Source organism: Spinacia oleracea, chromosome 4 (assembly GCF_020520425.1).
Source record: "Spinacia oleracea cultivar Varoflay chromosome 4, BTI_SOV_V1, whole genome shotgun sequence".
Taxonomy (NCBI): domain Eukaryota; kingdom Viridiplantae; phylum Streptophyta; class Magnoliopsida; order Caryophyllales; family Amaranthaceae; genus Spinacia; species Spinacia oleracea.
Window position 1 is genome coordinate 175,882,957 of NC_079490.1, and position 24,680 is coordinate 175,907,636.

Genomic DNA, 24,680 nt, shown 5'->3' on the forward strand with positions numbered 1-24,680 from the left:
TCGGTCTTCCTAACTAATTAGAAAGGGTAAGAAAGGGTGGAACCCAAGAGAGGCTATGAATCAACCACCAAATGCTATCGAATATAAAAGCTAAGCAAAGTCGGGGGTGTTTTGATTTCTTGAGAATTCTACACTAATTAGGACAAACTAAGATAATTAAAGGATGAAAAATCAATTAAGAGGAACTAAGGTACGGGAAACACCACTCAATTCAATCATGAACGGTTCAAAAATATGAGGATTAAAAGCAATATTAGGGAATAAATTAGTGGATAGTCATCTAAGGCACCCAACTACTCTATCGAGCTAGAAAGGTAACTTGATCATGAACTACAACCTATTTTCATGGTGCAAAACACGAATTCAAGCAATAAAACGAAAGTTATGATGACAAGATAATCCCATAGACTTGAAATCCCTATTTTCACGGTTTTTTTAGTATAGCAATCAAAAGGGAGACTACAACTCAATTTCATCTTTCGATCCTTGGTTGAGAAAACTAGAAATAAGTCTAAATGATGATCAAACATGAAGACTAGCAATAAAACCCTTTCAATCAACTAATAAACATCCCAAAATCACTAAAATCCCACATGCATAAATCAATTGTTCATGACTCAAAAGAGGGGTTCACCCGAACCCTAGAAATTTACTACTCACAATCCATAGAAATCAAACCAACAACTACAATAATCAAGCAATACATGATAATAAATTGATAAAGTTTGGTAGAAATCAACAACTAAGAACAAGAAAATGAATAATACTACTACTTGATTAATCAATACCTAGTATTTAAAAAACATAACCATCATCATTTCAATGACACATAAGCAACACCATCTTGAAGACACATGTCCAAACCTTATTAATCTTTCTATTTACTTTTTGGTATAAAAAAATAATGGTCATTCATTATTCCACTTTATTGTCATTTGTTTTCATGTAGTATACTACTGATCCCCGTCTCTTTAATTTATTAGAATTATACTCCCTCCGTCCCATATTATACCCCCGTTGACTAAAAACACGGGTTTAAAAAAAAATGAAATATAGTACACGGGAAATTGAAATATAGTACATTGATAATTGATTTGTATGAGAAAGTGGAATATAATACATAGAAAAGGGAATATAATACATAAAGAATTGAATATAGTATATGGGGAAGTTTTGTTGGGTAGTACATGGGAAAGTGGAAAACTTAATGGCCAAAAATAGAAACATGACTATAATTTTGGACGCTCAAAATAGAAACAAAACTATAAAAATAGGACAGAGAGAGTACCAAAAATTAGGATCAATACTTAACTTGGTTATGCCTAAACAACCGTCCCTTACTTCATCTTCCCCATTCTTCAACTTCCCATTACTCTCCAGCCTTTAGATTTTTTATTTTCATGCATGAAATTCAAGTTGTAGTACCCCCCCTCTAAACACGTTGTTCTTGATTCTTCTTAAGCATATTGGAAGTATGTTGTTTATTTTTCTTGCTTAATTAGTTGCAATTCATTTTGCAGAGAAGGAGAATCTTATAATGTATGGTTTCCATGCAAATGATTAAAGGTGGGTAATTCGTCTTTAACATTGTGAGACTTTTAGGTTGTTTTATTTGTATATTTTTGTTGTTAGGGAACTTACATTTAGTTTTAGTTCTCCTATAAGAAAAGTTTTGTCAATATAGTTCAATAGTTAGAATTTGTTAAGACTTTCCTTTAATTGGATATCATGAGTATAATCGTACACTGTAACAATTTTGTTTGATTTTTGTACAAATGATATATTATTGGTGAAAATTATTATGTGCACCCGGGTGCACCGTGCACCCAAGAATATTTTTATGTTCAATAATGGTCCCTACCAGATTTCTCCTCCTATGTAAAGAGAAAATGTGAGAGGGTGCACCGTACACCAGGGTGCATGTAATATGCTCTATGTTATTGGTGGTAATAGGTGATTTAAAGTATATCTATTTTTTCAGGGGAGATGAACATAAGTAGAAAAATGTAATGATTTAAAATTAAGAATTCATAGGTCGTAAAGTTTTATTATTGTCATTTGGTATAAACACATTCTAACACCTGCTTAAAAACATCATAACTTCTAAACTCCATTACACTACCAACATATAACCAGCCCGTTCATCGAACGGGCCCAAAAACTAGTTGAAATAAAAAGTAGAGAAGTTTAGACTTTACAAATGAAGCTTCAATGGGGAAATTGCTGAAAATGCTGAATACAATCTTGATTCTTGATCTTGATTTCTGAGATTAATCTAGATAAACAAGGTAAAGTAAAGCAATTAAGTGTTTTTCTAGAGAGACAATATGAAAATGTGAGAGAGTATGTTCTGAAAAACTAAGCAAAAACGATAATTAATCCCCTCAACATTGGAGAATCCGTCAATTAAAAAAATTGTTGAACAGGTCGTCGCGGCTGGGACGGGTGTCGCGGCCGCGATGAGAAAGATGGGCAAAAATTGCAAAAAGTTCCAGTAGCAAAATCCCGGCCGGGATAAAAGACGTCGCGGCCAGGATTCCTTGTTGCGGTCGGGATGCATCCTGGTCGCGGCCAGGGTGAGATTCTCGTGGAGCATCGTACATACCCTGCTTCAAAAGGCTATATTGCTTCATTTCTCGTACACATAAGGCGTGTGACCACTCGTTGGAAAGCTATTGGAATAATCTTTCATCTCCAACTAGAATCACAAGAAAATATTAAGTAGACAAAAAGTATGGTCGTTTTAGTATGGAAGTTGTGCACAAGTTCTACTCCTTGGCTTTTCCGGCTTCTTTGACTCTTTTCTTGGCTCTTCAAATATGCTCGTGGATCACCAAATACCTGCACAAAGGGAAAGGGAACAAGGGACACAAAGAAATACAAAGTAGAAAATGGCCTAAAAACTATAAAAACTAATGAAACTAAGAAAAGTAAGAAAAATGGAGAAAGTAAGGAAAAAGAAATGAAAATCCACTAAACTAACACTAAAGTCCACCTAAAAACACCATCCTAAATGGGTTAAGAACCCACTTATCAACTCCCCCAAGCAATTGCTTGTCCCTAAGCAATACACACGAACCTCAAAGGAGTTGGAAAGTGTCCTCCCCAGGAATCACAATTCCCATATCTTTCAAAAACAAACATTGAGATCATTTTGAAAATTATTAAATCATAAGTTTTTACAAAACCACCACAAATGCATCACATGGAACTAAACAACTAATCTTACCAAAATTCTCCCCCAAGCTTAGCTTCTCACTTTAGTTGTGCAAATAAAAACAAGAGAGTCGTTCAAGTATTTAAGGGTTGCAAATTCAATTAACAACACTCAATCTAGTAAAAGCATGTCGACTCAAGTGATTTTCCTTGTACGAATTGCTTATTGCCTTTCTCCACTCATAAGTGAAACGCTACGGGGATCACGAAATCCTTGAAATAGGGAAGGTTAAGGTTCTAAGGGCAAGGAAGATGTCATTTAGGGAAGTAGAGCTCAAAAATGAAAAATGGACTATATATATATATATATATATATACCAACAACAAAACCAACACCTTTTTATTGGAAACTAAATAACAAAATTCGTAAATATTTTGGAATTTATATTCCTTTTTCTTTTTCTTTTTTTAGAATTTTCTTTCTTTTTTATTTTCTTTTTGTTTGTTCTTTTTTTTTGAATTAAAAAAAAAGTAAAGAGAAGGAACTAGAAAGCTAAAATATAGACTTCGTACATTTATACAAGTGTAGAACCCAAAAGTTTCTTATTTAACTCCGGTCTCTATGTATGCTTCAAATAAAATCATGCCTAGAATGCCAACTCGAACCAAGATTAAGATGTCACAATGGCTAACAAAAAACGAACAAGGCTCAACATTGGTAATCCTAGGGGAGAAAGTAAAGTGAAGAATAATTTTCCTTAAAATTGGGCTCAAAAACTAAAGGAATCAATCGTTTCCCCGTTTCAAGGATCACAAGTCTCAAATAGGAACCAAAACAAACTCAAGAATTCAATCACATTGAGGAGAAAATCCTAAGCACTCATGAAAAGCAAGACCGTATTTTACGTAATGGGCACAATAGGCTCAAGAAAATCTCACGGCCACATAAGCTACTAGTACAAGGTGAGTCGGGGGAGACCAAACAAACCACAAACCATTAATTCCAAGTAAGCACAATGTGGGTTTTCAAACACGAGTTTTCAAATGAATTTCCTATAAAAGCACACAAGTGATTAAAAATCATCTTCGGAGGTGGACCCTAGAAGCTAAACTAGTGGAAAGAAAAAGAAATGAAATATGTACACCTGAAGAAACTAAGAAAAACATGAAATTGCATAAAATAAAATAAACTAATCGAAAAAAAATTAGAAAAATGTGCAATTGCACAAAAGTAAAATAAATGTGTTTGAATTTAAGGGATTTGGATTTAACAGAAAAAAGGGGAAAGAAAAATAAAAAGAAAGAAGGAAAAGGGGAAAACACACTCACAAAATCGTTAGTAATGTTAGTGAAACAAAACAACTATCAAGATCAAAACACTAAACATGTACAACCTAGCAAAACAAAAATGAACCAAACAACCAACAGGCAAATCACAAGCACAAACTCATCACCTTTCTCATTCTTGATGATAGTCATGCCTCCCTTTTTGGTCTCTACTTGAATCGGGCTTACCATTTATTATCGGAGATAAGATAGATAATATCCGCTTTAAGTAGTTTCACAACCTCATTTTTCACCACTTCTTTCATGTTTGGATTTAATATTCGTTGGGGTTCAATAGAGGAGGCATGATAATCTTCAAGTAAAATCTTATGCATGCACAATGAGGGACTTATCCCCTTAACGTAATCAATTTTATAACCAATAACACTTCGAAATTTTCTAAAGATAATCAATTTTTTTTTCAAGAGAAGTGTTATCAAGCTTAGCATTAACAATAACAGGATAGTTCTCAATGTCATCAAGAAAAACATAGTTAAGGAAAGGGGAAAAGGGGTTGAGTTCGACCTTAGGAGGAGGCGTAGTCCTCTCCTCTTTTTCATTCACATGTAGCACTTCAAACTTTCCATGATGGACCGGTGTCTCATCAAGAAGCATCTTGTACCCCTTTACTTCCTCACTTTCCTCAACTTCTCTTCTCATTATGATAGCTTGCAATAGGTCTTTCACTTCAATCATTTCTCTAAATTCCTTCAAGTCTCATTTCAAGGTGTCATGCGGTGGACTTCATTCATCATGGGTGAGTTCATTTCTTGTTGAAGAGTGAAAGTGATTTTCTCATCTCCAACATTCAAAGTCAACCGCCCGTCTTTCACATCAATAACAAGCCCCACCGTAGAAAGGAAAGGCCTTCCTAGAATGAGAGGAACCTTGGAGTCTTATTCCATCTCCATAATGAAAAAATCACAAGGCACAAAATCTCTTCCAACTTAGACCGGGACATCTTCCAAAACTCCCAAGGGTGTTCTAACCGAACGGTCGGCTAGTTGAAGTGACATCCGTGTAGGTTTCATTCCCCCAACATTTAGCCTTTGAGCCATGGAGAGAGGCATAAGGCTAACACTTGCCCCAATATCACAAAGGGAATTCTTTGGCTCTAGATCACCAATCTTCATCGGTATTGAGAAGCTACCTGGATCACTATGCTTTTTTAGAAGCTTGTTTTGAATGATAGAACTCACTTTCATAGGAAGAGAAACAATTGCTTCTTCAAGCTTTGCCTTGTTGGTAAGAAGTTCTTTAAAAAACTTTGCATAAGTTGGCATTTGTGTCATGGCATGAAGGAAAGGAATGTTCACTTGTAGCCCTTTCATGACATCAAGAAACTTGGAATATTTCTCATTCAAATTCTTCTCAACCACCCAATGAGGAAAAGGGATGTGTGGCTTGTAGGGCTTCATGGGAGCTTTTTCACTCTCCTTAGTCACAACCTCTTCACTCTTTGAGTCACTCTTCTCACATTGTGTTTGCTCACTTTGCTCAATTTGCACTCTTTCACTCACAACTTTCTCCTCTTCTTCACACCCCTCATCTCTCTTTTTGTCTACCTCTTTTCTCATGACCGGACCTTCATAACCTTTTCCCAAGCTCAAGGTGATGGCTTTTATGTGCTCTTTTGGGTTCAAAACAGTATGGCTCGGAAGTTGAGTATAGGAACTTGTAGAAGAACTTCCAACATGTTGTGCAATTTTACCCAATTGAGTCTCCATGATCTTGTTGTGGGGTTGGAGTTGTTGGACTGAAGAATTTACCTCACTTAAGCGTTTGTCGATATCCAAATTTTTCTTGGTTTGATGAGCAATGAAAGTCTCCATGATAAACTCAAGGTTTGACTTTTGAGGAGGAGCTTGATTGAATTGAGGCTTAGGTTGAGATGAAGCTCCTTGGTTGTACCCACCTTGGTTGTAGGCACCTTGATTGAAACACGGTGGCCTATATGGTGGAATGGGTGTAGGGGAGGAGCTTTTTGTTGTTGAGGAGGAGGAGGTGGTTGAATCCCTTAATTGTCCTTGTATGAGAAATTTGGGTGGTGTCCCCACCCCGAATTGTAGGTTTGAGAATAAGGATAAAATATCGGGTTTATTGCTGCCGCTTGCTCCATGGTGGAGTTACAATAAGAAGAAAGATGGTCAAAACCTCCACAAATCTCACAAGACATCACTTGGACCGGAGCACAAGTAGAACCCATGTTAGTTTTCTCAAGCCTCTTTGCTAGCATGTCAAATTTTGAGTTCAAGAAATCAATGGTGTCAACTTCATGCTTACCACCCACACTTTTCTTCGGAGTATCTCTTCTATCACTACACTATGCATGGAGTTTTTCTATTTCCTCAATCATCTTATCCACTTGATCCACCAGAAGCTTCTTAATTTGACCACGGGAACCCGCATCTAGGTGAGATCTCGATGTAGGATGTAGGCCATCATAGAAGCTTTGAACAACAAGCCATTGGTTGAAACCATGATGAGGGCATGATCTAACATACTCCTTGAATCACTCCCATGCTTCACTTAAAGTCTCATCCTCTTCTTGAGTGAAATTTGTGATCTTCCGCCTCAATTCGCCGGTTTTCTCAGGTGAACAGTATTTATCAAGAAAAGCCTTTATGACCTCATTCCAAGTAGTCAAAGAACCTTCCGGAACCGTTCTCAACCAATGATTTGCCTTATCACGAAGAGAAAAATGGAACATATGCATCTTGACAAACTCATCGGTAACACCATTTTGCTTAATACTTAACAGTGCACAAAGCTCATAAAAGTTGTCCAAATGTGTGAAAGGACATTTGGTTGGTGCACCTCCAAATTGATCAAGCTTGATCATCCGGATTAATGAGGGTGACAATTCAAAGTTATTGACCGTCGTAGTGGGGAGCAAAATTCCACTACAAAGCTCAAAACTTTCCGGATGCCCATAATCTCGGAGTAGGCGGTGGAGGAGGAGGTCCATCATCTTCCATGATGTCTTCGTCTGATTCTGAATCGGTGTAAATAATTTGGGGTTGAGATACACCTCGTAGTTGTCTCCTAACGATCCTTAATATCTCGGATGGCCGATTACAAGTTGGGTCGGTAAGTCCAATTTATGTAGGTCATAAGGTCACTTCCTTACAGGTTGGGCTGGCCCATTTTGTACCGAAATAAGGTTGAATTTTTTATTTTTTTGTTGACACTTTGATTTTTGCATTATTCACCTACTTTTCTTCGGGGATTTTAATGTTTAAGAAGAATCATAAGTTCATAACCATGTGGATTACTTGTTAAATTCTTCTCAACTTAGATTTTCATAATATCAACTTACCAGTAATTATAGAATAAATATAATAATGAGTTGATGTTACGAATCGGCAAATGAAAAAAAAGGTACATTATTGCAATTCAAAAAAATTGAGAAAATATTACATAGTACACTACAGAAGTTGTACTGCAACGATAAATATTGGTGCATCTGTACTATACATTGGTAGTTTTGTACTAGTCAGTTGTTAGTTAATCAATCAACAACCTAATTATTTCCTTAAAGAATTCAAGGTCAAACCTTTTTTCAACATATTATATATATACAACCCTCAGAGGTAGGCATTAAACGGGCTAATTAATTATCTCAAATCAAATTCTCGTATTAAGTTTCTTCTACTTGTCACCACAACAATCGAGTTAGTTTTCCATTGGATTATATTTTTTGTGCATTTTTGTAATATTATTATAAGGTTAGATGTGTCGTAGAGAAATAAATAGGGGTAACATGTGTAGGTGAAAGATTGTTTTTAATAAAGACGGGGAAGATGTTGATCAAGGATTGAACTATTGAACAAGTTATTCATGTTTTTTGTTCTTCCCTTGCACTGCCTCTTTCTTGGCTTTCCTTAGGCACATCTGTGTTGTCGTTATACTTATTGGTAGTCTCTTTCATATTTTATTTATATAAAAAAATACTTCTTATCTGCGGAGTATTATTATTAACTAATTATTAAAATCGAGGGTATTTTTTAACATAAAAAAGACAATATTTTATATATATATATATATATATATATATATATATATATATATATATATATATATATATATATATATATATATATATATATATATATATATATATATATATATATATATATATATTGAATTGTAAGACCATCATCAACCTTGACGGATGAAGAGGGGCAAGCCTCAATTGCCTGTAAGTCTGTAACAAACCTCTACAATGTTGACATAAGTGTGTGTCAATACTTCCCAACCTCCACCGTATGGCAGATATCTGCCCCCTATGTCAACATAATTTTCACAATTCTTTATTATTTTGTATTTGATTTTGTCTTGCTGCAATGCATTGAACTTCGTGCTTCATTGTTTTTTATTTAATTAATTGTTAATAATATAGTAAATAGAGTATGACATCAGGTTAACATAGGTTAACATTGTAGTAGAAAAAAAGGGTAAGGTAGAAGGTATGTCAAATTAGTGAAAAATGAGATGGAAGAAGGAGAATGATGAGAGATAAATTCTTTTACATTCGACCTAAGGTTGAGGATGCATATGGTTTAAATATCGGATTTTTCACCAAATGCCCCTAAGGTTTACTTTAATGCACCAAATACCCCTAAACTTTCCAAAATGCACCAAACACCCCTGACGTATGCAATAATATCATTAAATGCCCTTTTGTCTGACGGACGTTAACCCTCCGTTACCATGTTTTTACCTTGTTGCCCTTACTTGTCCTTTCTGGCGCCATATCAAAAAAGAAAAAAAAAAAAAAAAACAAATTCAAAACCTAACTTCCCAACTTCTTCCTCGACATTTCTCTCTGTTCTCTTACACCATTAGAGAGCACTTGAGTACCAAACCAAAGAGAGAGAAAGATCGAAATTTGCTGGGATTTGTGTAAAACAACTCGCAATAGTTAGTCGAAGTAAATCCCCACGAAAAGATCGACAATTTGGTCCAAAAATCTGCAGTTTTCGCGAGTCCTACAAAAGTGGGTGCAAGGAGAGCAAAGGACTGGAATTTGTGGCTTCAACTTCATCAAAATTGTGTCAAGGTTAGTTCACTCAATTCGTTTCTTGTTCTTGGTGCTATTTTTTGCGAATTTTGCTTTGATTAGGGTTAGGGTTTTGCTAAAATCGTGATTTTTCCATGAGATGGGTTAACTTGAATTTTGGGGTGTTAATGGTAAAACATAGTGTCTGGTTGTGCTTTGTTGTTTTGCCTAATGATTTAGTTCATTAATTTGAATTTTTGTGTTGTGTTTATTGTTTGTATAGGATGGTCGCAATTTGGTTGTTATGTCATTATAATGATCGGAATTTTGATGTGAGGGTACAAGATACTGATGAAACGAACTACATGGATTTGGTTGATGACTTGTTTGATGATTCTATTAAGCAAGATGTTCTGATTCCCGATTTATTTAGATTGTTTTATGTTAATCCTAGTACGAATAAAAGAGTAGAATTGTTGAATGATGTTGGTTTGATGGGCATGTGGGGTTTATTTAAGCGCACAGATACTGTGGAAATATGGATAGAGAAGGCAAATGAGAAGGAAACTTCAATCCAATTTAGGACTGCAGTTAAGAAAAGGAAGGATAGGAAGGAAAGGAAGGCTGCAGAACTTAGAAGGAAAGCTGAGGAGTTTGAGAGGGAGAGGGAAGAGGAAAGGAGAAGGTTAGAAAGGGAGGCTGAGATTCAAAGGGATTTGGAGGAGCAATTGGCAAACACAGTGGCAGTTGAGGTGCCTGTGTATGATGTTGAGGATTTAAGCGTAGAGTACGTACGTGTTTACAGCTCACAACATGCTGACTGCTTTTCCCCGGGAGGTTCCCAACCACCAAATACACAAAAAGAGCCTTCACCACCACCAAGAGAGCCCTCACCACCACCAAATAATCCATCACCACCACCAAGAAGTCCCTCACCACCACCAAATAATCCATCACCACCACCAAGAAGTCCCTCACCACCACCAAATAATCCATCACCACCACCAAGAAGTCCATCACCACCACCAAGAAGTCCCTCACCACCACCAACCTCACCACAAACACAACCACAGCAACAACAACAACAGACAGAACATCAGCAACAACAACAAACAGAACATCAACAACAACAACAAACAGAACAACAACAACACCAACCCACAGAACAGCAGCAACAACATCAAACAGAACACCAGCCAGATCAGACACCCCCTCCTAACAGGGCTGAGTTAAACAAAGGGAGGGGTTTCAGAATTTCCAGAAGTCATGCTAAGAAGACGGGTGAGTTTGTTCCTAAGAAGAGGGGGGGAAGGCCTGCTGGTTCAAGGGTGAGGAAACCCACTGCATACAATGTGGAGGAAGAGGAGCAATGGGATGATGAGAGTGATGATGAAAATTTTGAGGAGAGTGAGAGTGATAGTGAAACTGGTTTCAACGCCGACGATTTCATTGACGAAGAAATTGAAGAAGATGAAGAACAAGATGTTCTTAAGGAGGTAATTTCTGAGAGAAGTTTTGAGGATCATTTAGATGGGAGTAATAAGCTGGATAATTTGTATGCAAATGGGAAAGTTGTGGGAAGCATGCCATGGGGGACTATCAAGTTGCAACCATGGATGATATTCCAAAGCAAGACACACTTCATGGAGGTCTTCAGAGACTTCTGTATTCAAGAGGGATTTGCTGTGAGTGTTGAAAAGGCTGATACAACCAGATTCACTGCAATGTGTCTGGTTGAGTCATGCAATTGGAGGATCCATGCCTGTGTGTTGTTGGATGGGGTCAGTTGGGCCATTAAAACTCTTGTCAGTGAGCACAAGTCTTGTGGGAGACTTGAGGAGAATCCCATGGTGACATCTCAGTGGCTATGCACCAAACTACTTCCTGACATTGAAGCAAATCCAGAAATCCCAATTAAGACACTTCAAAGAAAGGCATTGGGGATTTATAGGGTACAAGTGAAACAGAGGTTGATGTACAAGGTGAGAAGCCTCGGGAGGCAGCAAATTTATGGAGGTTTTGATGAGTCATATGCCCTTTTACCATCCTATGCTGAAATGATCAAATCTACCAATCCTGGGAGTTATGCCTTGGTCACTTGGACTGCAGATTCTGGTAACGTGACACCCCGTTTCAAGGCTTGCTTTTTCTCCTTTGCTGCACAAGTTAGGGGTTTCTTAAGAGGTTGTAGGCCTATCATAGGCATTGATGGTGCACATTTGAGTGGATACTATAAGGGAATTCTCCTCACTGCAGTTGCTATCGATGGGAATAATGAGATTTTTCCATTAGCCTATAGCATTGTGAGTACGGAGAGTATGGACACATGGTCCTATTTTTTCAGAAGTTTGAAGGCTTTGTTTGTTCAACATGGGTGCCAGAGGGATGACTGGACTTTTATTAGTGACAGAATGAGGGTAATTACTCCTCCCTTTCTTGGTTTTTATTATTTGTAGTATTGTTTATATTTTTTTCAGTTTTCTGGTTCACTTCCCTAGTTATTGAAACTTGGAATTGTGTTATGCAGGGAGTAGAATCTGCTTTGTATGATGTTTTCCCCAAATCAGTCAGGAGGGTCTGTGCTCAGCATCTGTATACCAACTGCAGACAAGCTGGATACAGTGGCACAGCCTTCCATGACTTGTTCTGGGTTGCTGCTGATGCATACAATCCATATGTCTTCAACAAAGCCATGGAAAAGATTGGCAAACTCATCCCAGAAGCAGTGGGATATCTTGACAAAGTGCCTGAACAGTGGTCCAGACACAAGTTTGATGTTGGGGTCACTTGTGATCACAACACCACCAACTTTGTGGAATCCTTCAACGCGTGTACCAAACCCTTTAGGGATCTTCCTGTTTTGTCACTTCTTGAAGGTAATCCTTTACATTTTATCCTATTTTTGTGTCATTGGAACTTATTTATTTAGGTTTGTATTCAAGTGTCCGAGTCGGGTTTGTGTTCAAGTGTCCGAGTCGGGTATGTGTTCAAGTTTCCGAGTCGGGTATTTATTTTGCATTAAAATGTGTGATGCCAATTATTGTATTCTGTTATGTTAGAAATAAGGTCTTGGTGCATGACGAAGATCGGGGCCAGATTTGATAAAGCTGTTGACATTGGACCCGATCAATTGACGCCATATGCTACTAAGGAGCTTGAAGAGAGGAGTGCTGACTCGAGGTTCTGTTATGCAACTAATGCTGGGGGGGGTGAATTTGAGGTTTTAGATGGTCATGTGAAGTTCCCTATTAGGCTTGCTGCTAGAGTTTGTGGTTGTGGGAAATGGCAAGGGTGTGGTATACCTTGCAAGCATGCTATTAGGGTAATATACCATCAAAGACTCAATCCTACAGATTTTGTTTCTCCTTACTTCAAAGGGGCAGCCTATAAGCTCACATACTCAGAGCATATTCACCCCATGCCTGACTCAACACAGTGGCCTACATTTGAGCTACCTAGGATTCTTCCCCCACTAATGAGAAGGGCAGCTGGCAGACCAGCCAAGCAGAGAAGAAGAGGTGCTCATGAGAAGAAGAGGGGGAAAAGAAACACCACTGTCAAGTGTGGGAAATGCAAGCAAATTGGGCATAACTCAAGAACCTGTAAAGGAGGTTCCACTGCAAAACAGAGGAAAGAATTTGCTGCAGCTGCTGCTGGTTCTGCTGGTGCATCAACATCTGGTGCTAGGAAGAGGAAGGCTCCAACATCTAATGCATCGAGCAGCAAGAAGTCCAAAGCTGCATAACTAGAAGTAAGCTTAGGATTCAGTTTAGTATTTCTGTTTTAAAGCTTAGGTTTATTTTGAAAAACAACTTAGGTTGTGGCACATTTTGGCATTTTTTTGTAAAGCTACCCACAACTTGATGTTCGGTTTATTTTGGAAACAAACTATTTCAGTTACGAGTTCAAAGACTTGCATATTATTGATAAATGAAATTCATGTGCTCGTGCCATTACAACCATCATTGTTTGTCTTGATTACTTCTTTACTACAAACATTAGACACAAAAACATTACAATTCCTATTTTAATTGCTGCAGCTTGGAATTTTTTGAGCTCTTTCACTCTTTTCTTCAGTTTCTTCAGTTCGTCACTTATATTGTCGTTGTCTTCCGATGTTCCCTCATACTCTATATTGCTCTGTTGCTGTTGGTGTTGTTGATTTTGGTGTAGAACACTTCCTTTGCACCAGATTGGATGATGATGTATTGGAACAAGAACTCATGCTGTGTTGTTGTTCTTGCTGCTCTGTTGTTGCTGCTTCTGTTGTTGATGCTTCTGTTGTTGCTGCTTCTGTTGTTTGTTATTGTTGTTGTTGTGTTGTGTTGTTCTTGCTGCTGGTGTTGTCTATTCTTGTTGTTGCTGTGTTGTTCTTGTTGCTGGTGTTGTGCTGTGTTGAAGTCCTTGCTGCTGCTGCTATTGGTGTTTGTTCTTGTTGCTCTGCTGTCTTGTTATTCTTGTTGTTGCTGCTGCTGCTGTTGTTGTTTGTTCTTGCTGTTGCTGCTGCTGGTGTTGCAGGGTTCTGCTTGTTGTTGGTGCTCCTGTTGCAGTGTTCTGGTTGTGCAGGTGGGGGTTTGGGGTGGACTGTTTGTGCAGTTGGGGGGGATTGGGGTTTAGGGCAGTGTGGTGTTGTTGTTGGGTATGGTATATATAAGGGAAATTAGTGTATGGGTGACTGCAACGGCTATATTATTCAAATTCAACGGCTAGTTTTTGGAAAAAAAATTACCAAACCTCAGGGGTATTTGGTGCTTTTTACCAAACCTCAGGGGTATTCGGTGCATTATGTTTTAACGAACTAACTGCCTAACGGAGGGTTAACGTCCGTCAGACAAAAGGGCATTTAATGATATTATTGCATACGTCAGGGGTGTTTGGTGCATTTTGGAAAGTTTAGGGGTATTTGGTGCATTAAAGTAAACCTCAGGGGCATTTGGTGAAAAATCCGTTTAAATATCTAGGTATACTTTTGACTATTATACTCCCTAATTAACTACTCCTTTCTAAGTATTTTTCATCTTCTTCAGCTCTTCTTATACTCCGTGGTCAAATATAGAAAGGGGGATTTGTTTCAAATGAAGGTATGAATTATCTTCTTTGTACACTAATTTAATTTATTTGTAACCAATTATATATGTACATGTGTCCTAAAGCTCAAACATGGGGTCAGTTGTTGACCTTGTCGTTCAATACTCCGTATAAACGATGAAATGGTCTGCAGACAGTCAAACTACGTGTAATCATCAAGCCCATAACGGCCCAGATAAGCCCAGTCGGTGCTCCCGTGTGGGCCATAAATAGTAAAATGATCTGTCTGTGCTTATTGAAAATGGTTACTCCGTATTTGTGTTTCATATCCTAACACTTATAAAGCCTCGAATTTCTATTATTATTCACGTAATAGTGCAATTACATACATATTCTCAATTTCCTTCTTTATTTTTATTTTTTTGTTTTATTCTTATTAATAGTGTAAATGTCATTTTCACCTTCTTTTTGTCTCTGCTTTTCTCTAAGATACCCCTTTTATTTTCGACCTTAGCACGTTGCTAATGTTAAATGTGGAATGCTACAATAATAATTTTGGAGAGCTTAATGTTGCATGTGAAATGTTAAAATATTGATGGGACACCTCTTGTAAACGTATTTATAATATCATATTATCACTTCCGAGCAAATCGAGCTTTAGATTTGTTTTCCTAGCGTTCGCCATAAATTCGTAAATGTCATTTTACGAAACAATTCTAAAAAAATATATATACTTTGGGAGATCGTGCGCGCTAGCACAAGGTCCAACAACTAGTTTATGATAAAATTACATGTGTATTTCAAAATTTATTACTCTGTAGTCCGTACATACAAAATCCGCGTTCTAGTTATTGTAGATTCTTTTTTATGTAAATTTCAAAAAATAAAATATTTAATATTTTCATTTTTGATGTTTAAATGCGGCTAGAAGCACAAACTTTTCAAAAAGGCCGATCTACGATAATATATTGTATGGCAGCTCAAAAAAGAAAGGTTATCTGCACGACTGCACATGTTCTGTTCTTTTAGTTACCTTTATTGATGTTATTAATTTTCTTTGTTGTGGTTATAAGTTACCTTATTTTCAAGGCTATTAGCTCAAATGGTAATATTGTACATGTTGGGATTCAAGCCCCACATAGCCTACTACCTATATGACGTACACATACTTGTGTATTGGTGTATTCTCATTGTTGATGTTGTATTGGTCATAGTTATAACTTGTAACAAACCTATCACTTTTGATCAGGGTCACTTCATTGCTTATTGTTAGGGTCATATTTTTTATTGGTTAAGGTCATATTTATCCTCGAGTAAGGTAATTTTATTCCTCGAATAAGGTTACTTATATCTTTAGTCGGGTTCACTCTTATCTTTGGTTTGGGTCGCTTTTTACCTTAAATGAGTTCTATTTTTCACTTTTTATGTGTTAGGTTGGATGTACTTTACCGTAGATCGGGAGACACAAAAGTTTTTGCGACTAGAAAATTTCTACCATAGGTTGATATCACTTATTGATTAAGGTGTTACCAATCCGGTGTATTCAATATGAGGGTTTTCTAATACTTGTCTTTTCCTTCAACTTCTAATAAATAATAATATCGGATGTATTAATTAAAATCAAATAATACATTATTATACATCCATCTATTTGATGGGGGTGGGGGCGTAAATTTTTGGATGTATCCGTGTACAGCCAGAGCTGGCTGTATCCCATCCAAAACGACGTCGTTTTATGTTGTTTAAAATAAACATTAATATACTGGTATAAAAATGAACATTTACTATTTTGGAAATGAACTTTTATTTATTTATTTGGAAATGAACATTGACTATTTTAGAAATGAACATTTATTTATTTGGAAATGAACATTTATTTACTCTTTCAAAGATGAACATTTATCTAACTATTTGGAAATCCTCATTTGTTCAACTAATTTAGAAATGAATATTACTGATTGTGAAATGAGTATTTACTAATTTTCAAATGAACATAGTTAATGTATTACTATGTTATTACATTGAGCATTATATTTACATATAAGGTGCAATGAAATCATGTCAACACTACGGGAAAACACGGCATATTTTGACGCTTTTTCTGGAATATATTGACGCTCTAAAGCGTCGAAAATTATTATATCGACGCTTCCCAGGACAGTCGAAATTTTGATGGTCGATATTTTCCGACGGTTTAAAGCGTCGCTATTATTCCATTTTCCGCGCTTTAGAGCGTCGATATTTGCCAAATTGCAACAGTTTGTCCGGTCGAAATATTTCGACTATATATTCCGTCGCTATTTACTCCACTTTCGCGCAACACCAACGCATATTTCGACCCTTCACTCAGTCATTTCTAGTATAAACATTTTCGTTCCACCAAATCTAGACCCATCTGAGGGTCACAATTTGATACTATATTTTTTTCCGCCAAACCAATTTAGACCCTTCTAAGAGTCACAATTTTATACTATATTTTTAGTAGAAACAAACAAATTTAGAACCTCCTGATCACAGTTTCAAAGCATATATTGTTCTTCATTCCGGCCGACCTTTGCATAATAACATATATATATCCAAAAATATATATATCTATATATAGTGAACAATAAAACTTAATCATTATCATAAAATAATAATTAATTAGCAACAATGTATTTTATAAAAAGTGCTAACAATCATCCACGCATTAATTTGTATTGTCAACTCAAACTGAAATAAAAGCAATACAAAAACAACTTTCTAGCATCATTTGTTCTACCCTGATCAACATAGTAAAAAACGAAAGAAAAACAACTTCCTAACTAAGTCTAATTAAGCAAATAAATCCTATCGCCATGATAGCTTAGCGCGCTTGAAGATAACTTGTTATCCCTCTAAGTTTCACCATTATAGCTTGAATCATCATTAATCTGCAAAGAAAATTTAATGTCAATTTTTTTTTTGGTAAAAATCTATTATTACTAGTCACAACATCACCAATAACTCTCATCCATCTCAACGTCAGAAACCAGTAGAGCCGAAAAGAAAGGAAGCCAAAGGCAACCTTCAACCTACACACACACCAAAATCTATTGCACAAACCCACAACAGATAAAAGACTACAAATCCCACCCCATTAATCCAGACAATAACAAAGTCAACAAAAAAAATGCAGCAGTAACGGTTCTATGTATTTACGGTCCTGATGCATCACAACATGCAACAGAGAAACTGATGCAATCAGCAAAAAAACACAGTACCAGTACATTGCGATAAACTGTCAACAGGTGAGATCTGAAACTGAAGCTTACGATTACACCTAATAAACTGTAATCGTAATTGCTGTTATTAGGTGTCGTCCGATAAACTGTCAACAAAATTTAATCACTAAAGCAACCAATGCATGCTGGACGAACGAAAATTCTACCAGATAGGATGATTCAAGATTCATTGAAGCTTGACTTGTTTAGTGAAAATGGCAGAGATCCAAAGTTCAAACTCCCCGTCTCAACGACCAAGATGCTAGTTTTTACCCCCAAATATTGCTTTATAATCACCCCAGTACCCTAGTAAAGAATAATGAATTGATAAACCGATTTTAATGGTCATCTTTGTCCTCTAGGTTTATTATATCCACGAAGAAAAGTATGAAAATCACAACAAATTTGACATTAGACTGATGTTTTAAATTAATCAATGAAAATGCATCACACTTCACAGCACAGAACTTATTTTAACATTCTGAGAGTTACCAATCGGATTCTAAATATTTCTTTAGTCCTTCCTATGTTAGAGTTCCTTTATTTTTTTATTATTATTGCTGCTTGTCTTTTCACCTATTTACTGTGCAGATAGTCTAAGAGCTTTTTTGTTATTTCAGGGGATCAGTCGGTTATAGAAGTGTTTTCTTCAGTGTCACACGGGGAACTGGATTCATGCACAGGGCATTCCAGGGTACAGATGTCTTGTTTACTCTCTGCTATGCGTCTTGTTTGCTGTAGTTACTAGATTCCTTTGACATTTACTATTGTATTTGTTATTTTATTTTGGCAGCTTATGGGAAGCACAGAGGCGGGCCCATTGGGGAATGTTAGGAAAGGAGTACTGGTAAATATTCCCTCGTTCAATTTTTCATAGAATTAATCTTAGTGCATTTCATTATCTCTTGGGATTACATTTGCAAACAACCACTATTTTGTTCACTATTGTGGTCAGCTTCAGATATTTAATGTTCTTAGTTTTGATCTTTCTTAACTTCTTGTGCTTTAGAAGTGGTGGAAGACCTGACAAACCTATTACGATCAACTATATCTGCTGGTGATGCACTAGCTTAACTAGAAGGAGGAACATTACTATTTTGTTTTGGGTGCTAAAACATAAGTTTTGGCAAGAAGCCTGTCCACACATCCCAAAATAAGTTAAAGGATATACAGTTAGAGTTAATCCCATATTTTGGTCAGAGTTGTAAGTTTGTGTAACGTTTTGTTTAATCTTCAAGTTCACAGATAACTTATATTTCAACGCGAAACACTCCTAAATTTTAGGCCTCCATTCTTCGAACTTCCTAGATCTCCTCTAATCTATGTTATCGAACACTAAACCTTAATCCCTCTAGATTTTGGATTAAAGAAAATTATAAAGTTATAAAAATCGCAGACATCAAAATGTTGTATGAACTTTGGCTAATTCATTTTCTAGGATAGTAGGTGTTTGAATTTGACTAGGTTTCCTACGTGTGTTATCACTAAAAATAATAACCTTGCCAAGACTTACAAAATTTAGGAAACTGAAGATCTTGCAAGCTAAGTTAAATAGCCCTGTCGCCCACTCAACCTATTGCCATTTGAGTTGTACGTCTGTGTCGTACACTATGTATGCAGAAATGGATGCAAATCATGCAATAAAATGACCAACATTGAGGATGACTCCTCGAGGGAGTCAACAGAGAGCTAGTACACTCCAAAATCAAGATAAAGACATTGTCTATCTAGATAATATTAAAGAAAAGCCAGTGCATCAGAGTTACTGGGACTATGAGGCTGCTACTTTATCTCAGAATGTAAAGGGTTTGGAGAAAAGAACAACACTTTGCTGTGACACTCACGCTTATCAGCCACTTTCCCGGGAACCTTCAAAGAAGGTAATGAAGAGAATAACCTTTTAGGAAATCCAGAGTACAAACTCAAGCATCAAGCAATATATGCCCAAAGTTATAATGGTAGGATGATACAGGATATGCAGCAAAACAAGAAAAGAGAATCAACCGGTTTCTTTGAAAGAGATGGAAGAAATGGAACTGGCTATTCATTAGGCCATGTCCTGTATCATCCTACCATTATAACCAGTAGCAAAGTTCAGGTTTGCAGTTTTGGTGTGAGAGTAATTAGCTACATTCTGGTGGGGTTCTTATTTTGGTGCTGTTAAAAAACAGCAGCGAAACAAATGGAGCTTCAGTTAATACTTCATTACTTGGCCTATTAATTAATTCAGTACTTTAGTTAATTATGATAACAATAGATTAGTGTCGATCACGATGCAGCAAATTCATTTCTTAGCCAACATGGCCCAACAACTGACACCATAACCAAGTACAAAAACAAGGAAAAAAGGAACAAAAATGTAATGATAGAAAGTAGTGCAATCAATAAGTTCTTGCACACGCTCAATCAGAGCTTTATACAGGTTCAATAAAGTTACAGAACAACAAACAAATTCAAACGGTAAGGAAATCTGGCTTGTAGGTTCAGAATGTGTCCACAGAAACATAGGGTTATAAATCATGTTTATGGTCACAAATCGCAAAAAAAATCAAGCTTAGCAACATAGTTAAGTCCATATAAGTTTACCTTGCTTTTGGCAATAGTGTCCACATCTCATGTCTCGGCCTATTTTTCACCACTGCCACCAGAATCATCATTAATCTACAAAAACCATTTTAATAAGCCACGTCGAATACATTTTACATTGAGTGTACTAAAACAAATATTCAAATACTTAATCGGTAAGACATGCATGTTTCTAAAGCAAAATGACTAACCATATGTATTGCTGATTCCGCACCATCTAAAAGGTCTGATGAAACATTTCCTTTGCGTACTTCCTTCAAAACTTGTCCTAAGAAAGAAGCAATCATTTTAAATGACTGCGTTGTTTCATCAAACTTCGTGCTTAGAGCTTTATTTTGTTGTGCAAGTTCCTGATTTTGCTTCTTTACAGCTGATAGTTCACCTTTTATGTTCTCCACTTCCACGGCACCATTGTTAACATAGCTTGACCCTTCTTTCCTTAGCAAACCTTCCACTCCAAAGATGTCACTTTGTTTCACTCCAAACCCATAATTCAGAGGACGTTTAGGTATTTCACCTTTATACATAAGCCTATTAAAGACCTCATTCTCAATTTCAACCCTAGACAAGGAAGAAGAGGAACTCGCAAGGTTTTCTTGGACCTCATCGTTTGCTTCCTCCTGTTAGATAATATGAGAAGCGAATATCAGAAGTGTAAGCTCTAGAAGATAAAAGATCGGAGGCCTTGTTACATTTGTTAATGCTAATGAAATATATACATAAATTGATATCAGAGGCCTTGTTTTAACTGATCTGATCAGCACGGATCTGATCAAAACTGATCTGATCGGAACAGAAATATTCAGAACTGATCAGTTCTGTTCAGATCAAATCAGTTCTAATCAGAACAGTGCTGATCAGATCAGTTCAACTACTGAGTGTATGAACTCGCCAGAGTGACACTATTTACCGATCCTGTTAAACTAAAGTGCAAAGTAGGATTCAACTGAGAAAATAAGCAAATAAGAATTTGGCCACTTTTCAAAAATTGAAATGTCTTCACATATCATGTTGGATACTATAAAAAAGAGAAATATTGAATTAAGGAGTTCGCATAGATTAGAGAAAGATTGAATAAGTTCAACGCAATGGATACCATAAATTGATGAGAGGGTGTGCCCTCTTCAAAGCTTCCATCTTTGGCATAAACTGATTTGTAAAATGCCAATTCGCTGAACTCCCCTTTCTTTTTCTGCAATTATAGGAAACAAATAAATAAACAAACTTGTGGAGTAGGGCTGATTATAGTATCTTTGTGTTTTATGTTCCTATCTACTTAGAATCTATAGTAACTAAAATGCAACAACTCAAAGAAGGTAGAAAATCATACCAAATCAGCTCTTCGATTAGCAAAGCTTGTAGCACCACTCTTGTGATTACGGTCTTGTAATGCTCGAGCATTTTTTCCAAGTTCAGATTTTTCCTAGTTTCAAGAAATCAATGTTAGCATGAATAAAATAAATTAAACTTACTAAATTTAGGATCTTTCGAGGTAACAAACCATGGCCTTTGGTGTAAACCAATATGTAACCAAATCCGACCAACTCTTAGAGGAGACTCCATCAGGCAGATTGGCAAAGTTCTGTTCTGGAGTTTTCACTGGATCGAAATGTTTTTTCTTCAATGTGTATCTATGCTGCTTCCATGGTCTGTCCATGCGGTTTAAAAGTGATGTGTTAACAAGCTCCCCATCAGGTATCACAAAATGTTTCTTCAAAGAAAAAGGACTCAATGTAAGTGTTAAACTGTGTGAAAAAGTATGTTGCAAGTATATAAAACGGAAGAAGTGCCAAATTATGTTGCAAGTATATAAAACGGAAGAAGTGCCAAACTTACCGTCAATCATGCAAACTAATTTAGACTACTTTGACCAATCAGTGATCAATTACAATCAAATGGAATTGATTCCAATCAAAAGATATTATATTTACAATTGCTCACCTGTCATTCTTTCTATTTGTTTTTCTGATTTCGTTTCATTTCTGCGACTGTGAGAAATAATAGAGATAATAATATGAGGGAGTTGTTTCAAAAAGATGAGCTGCTCTCGGCTGGGTTGAGTATACAGGAAGCTGACATCTTTTTTAAGGTTCTATTGGGTAGGAAGTTAGAGCAAGAGAGCTCTCGAGTCCTCTATTGATGCCAGTCATGTCACTACTCATTACTAAATTGGCAATCTAGAATATAGTAAATTGGCCTTAATTCAAACATCGTATATGTATTAAGGCTAAGAAATAGTATTAAGGCTAAGAATTGTTTAAATACAAGGCTCAAAATATTTAGTTAACTTTTTAAACTATTAAATTCCCGTGTAACTAAATAAATTAGAAAGTGTAACTTAGAAGTCTAACCATGGCCAATTGACAATAATTATTTAAGCTAGAAAGTGTTAAGATATATAGTGAAATATAGTACGGTAGTTCCTCGAATAATCGATGACACTCTTATGCTTTGAGATGTTAAACTTATGTAGTTACAGATGTACATTTCCCAAGGTGACTCTTTTGATGCATTTTTGTTACTTTATTTCTAATTTGGTGGTTTTTTTATTTGAATTTCTATGAATAATGGATATTGTTAATTATTTTGAAGTGAGTATTAACAGGAATTTTATCTTATTTGTCGATTAGAAAGATACTAGCATTCAAAGTAGTGCATTAGAGACGTGTAAAATGCAACTGAGTATGAGTAGTTCTCTTTGGAATGGAAGAATTTCATTGAGAATAATATGTTTTGATGATTTTGTTTCCATTTTATCCCCAAATGTGAACTCTTTAGGATTTATTGTTATAATTAATGTAAGTGTAAGAAGGATAAATCCACATACCCGAATAGCTTTAACTATATTAGCTCTTAAGTTAGCGTCCAGATCACGCCAACTATCCAATCCCACTGGACACATGTCATCTATTTTTGCAATATCTCCAAGGAAACTCACAAGGATTTTACCACCTTTTCGAAGAGGTTGGTTGAATTCATTGAACTTAACAATGTATCTGAATCCCGGTGTATCAAGCCAAACGTCTCGAGGCATAACCGAACCTTTCACAAGGTGGTGTATTCCTTCAGCATCTGCCAGAGATATGGAGTTAAATGAAATAGAAAAAATCACCAATATAATTCACAGTTTCCATATTTAAATTAAGTAGAGACATGTTTACCTATAGCTATAACCTCGTTCTTCTCATCAAACTCCCTCTGATACGGCCAATTTTGAACAATAACTCGATGTCGAGGTATTGATTTTTTCACAGTAGTATCACTTCCTTCATTTTCATCCAATTCTTCATCACTCTCTGGAGCTGATTCTTCAGATTCCTCCCAGTTATAAGTTGGCATAACTTCAGCCTCAATATGATTGGATGGAGGAGATTGATTTTGAAATGCATTTTCACTCACATGCATGTAAGTTGGAGGCACCTGACCAGAAGCAAGCTTCCCGGCTCGATCTTTCCCTGACATGGTGATTGGTGGTGTAGGAGGTCGTGACATCACAGATTTTGTTGCCCTCATGGGTGCAACAAACGCTATTTTTTCCAAATGTGGTTTGGTACCTGTGAGTGAAGCTTTTTCAGGCTGATGTCTAACTTTATGAAGTTGTTGGGCAGCTTTGTCCCGCTCCAGAGAAGGCTGTCGGGTAACTATGACAGGCTTCACAGTAGCTTGAGTAGTAGGCTGCATAGGAGGCTTGAGGATAGGCTTCACAGTAGGCTGAGTAGTACTCTGCAGGTTAGGCTTCACAGTAGGTTGGTGTGAGGCTGCAAGATTCGTTGTTGCTGTTTTTTGTGCTGCTATTTCAATGAGGTTGGGAAACAAAGGTCCTTTTGACCATCTACTTTGTGTAACCTTTGTTTGCGGTTGTGATGCTCCTGTAAGAGTTGGCGAAATTGATTGTGGTAATGGGTTAGAGGATGGTTTTGACTGGGTAACAGCTAGTTTTGATGATGTCTTAAGTTTTTGCTTTGAAATCATGGAAGTAGACCGAGGCATGGATGATTGTGATGCAACCATTGAAGGAGATGATGTAGAAAGGGTGGGTTTTTTAGCAGTTGTGGGTTGTTTGATGGGTTGTGAAACAGACCCAAATGATTGTGATACTCCAAGTGTTGGAGGGGTGAACGGTCCCCAGTTTTGGATGGATGGATCAGAAGATTTGGGTGATGGATCAGAAGGTTTGGGTGACTTCGATGCACCAAGGCTTGATCTGTCATCGGTAGCTAAAAATGTTCTTTTATTACTGTAAGTCATGACTTTTAGTTCCTGTTCAGCAAGTAAGAAACACAATCAGCCATGAATAAAAAAAAATGATGAAACCAACAAATATAAGAATGAAACACTAA

The 24,680-nt window shown here is 36.6% G+C and overlaps 3 protein-coding genes and 1 non-coding gene across 4 annotated transcripts; 3 read left to right on the forward strand and 1 right to left on the reverse strand.

The window, feature by feature from the left end:
• Positions 1 to 5,429: 5,429 nt before the first annotated feature.
• Positions 5,430 to 6,314, reverse strand: LOC110791527 (uncharacterized). The gene has a single exon (XM_021996276.2). It carries the CDS (start codon positions 6,312 to 6,314, stop codon positions 5,430 to 5,432), a length of 885 nt encoding a protein of 294 aa, XP_021851968.1.
• Positions 6,315 to 6,956: 642 nt separating this feature from the next.
• Positions 6,957 to 7,063, forward strand: LOC130460565 (small nucleolar RNA R71). The gene has a single exon (XR_008920419.1). It is a non-coding gene; the product is annotated as a small nucleolar RNA R71 (small nucleolar RNA).
• Positions 7,064 to 9,061: 1,998 nt separating this feature from the next.
• On the forward strand, positions 9,062 to 12,036 carry LOC130472335 (uncharacterized). The gene is made up of 2 exons (XM_056843005.1): positions 9,062 to 9,544; positions 9,768 to 12,036. The coding sequence occupies exon 2, from the start codon at positions 9,769 to 9,771 to the stop codon at positions 11,938 to 11,940; it is 2,172 nt and encodes a 723-aa protein (XP_056698983.1). The 5' UTR covers positions 9,062 to 9,544; position 9,768; the 3' UTR covers positions 11,941 to 12,036.
• LOC130472196 (uncharacterized) lies at positions 12,006 to 13,669 on the forward strand. Its single transcript, XM_056842694.1, has 2 exons — positions 12,006 to 12,360; positions 12,544 to 13,669. The coding sequence occupies exons 1-2, from the start codon at positions 12,006 to 12,008 to the stop codon at positions 13,227 to 13,229; spliced, it is 1,041 nt and encodes a 346-aa protein (XP_056698672.1). The 3' UTR covers positions 13,230 to 13,669.
• Positions 13,670 to 24,680: the final 11,011 nt, after the last annotated feature.

What these genes read in the sequence shown, in the direction of transcription:
- LOC110791527 (XM_021996276.2), bottom strand. Translation starts at nt 6,314, where the DNA reads ATGGAGACTTTCATTGCTCATCAAACCAAGAAAAATTTGGATATCGAC.
- LOC130472196 (XM_056842694.1), top strand. Translation starts at nt 12,006, where the DNA reads ATGCAGGGAGTAGAATCTGCTTTGTATGATGTTTTCCCCAAATCAGTC. An exon ending in TGTTTTGTCACTTCTTGAAG is followed by an intron (nt 12,361 to 12,543) that starts GTAATCCTTTAC and finishes CTGTTATGTTAG; the next exon opens with AAATAAGGTCTTGGTGCATG.
- LOC130472335 (XM_056843005.1), top strand. Translation starts at nt 9,769, where the DNA reads ATGGTCGCAATTTGGTTGTTATGTCATTATAATGATCGGAATTTTGAT.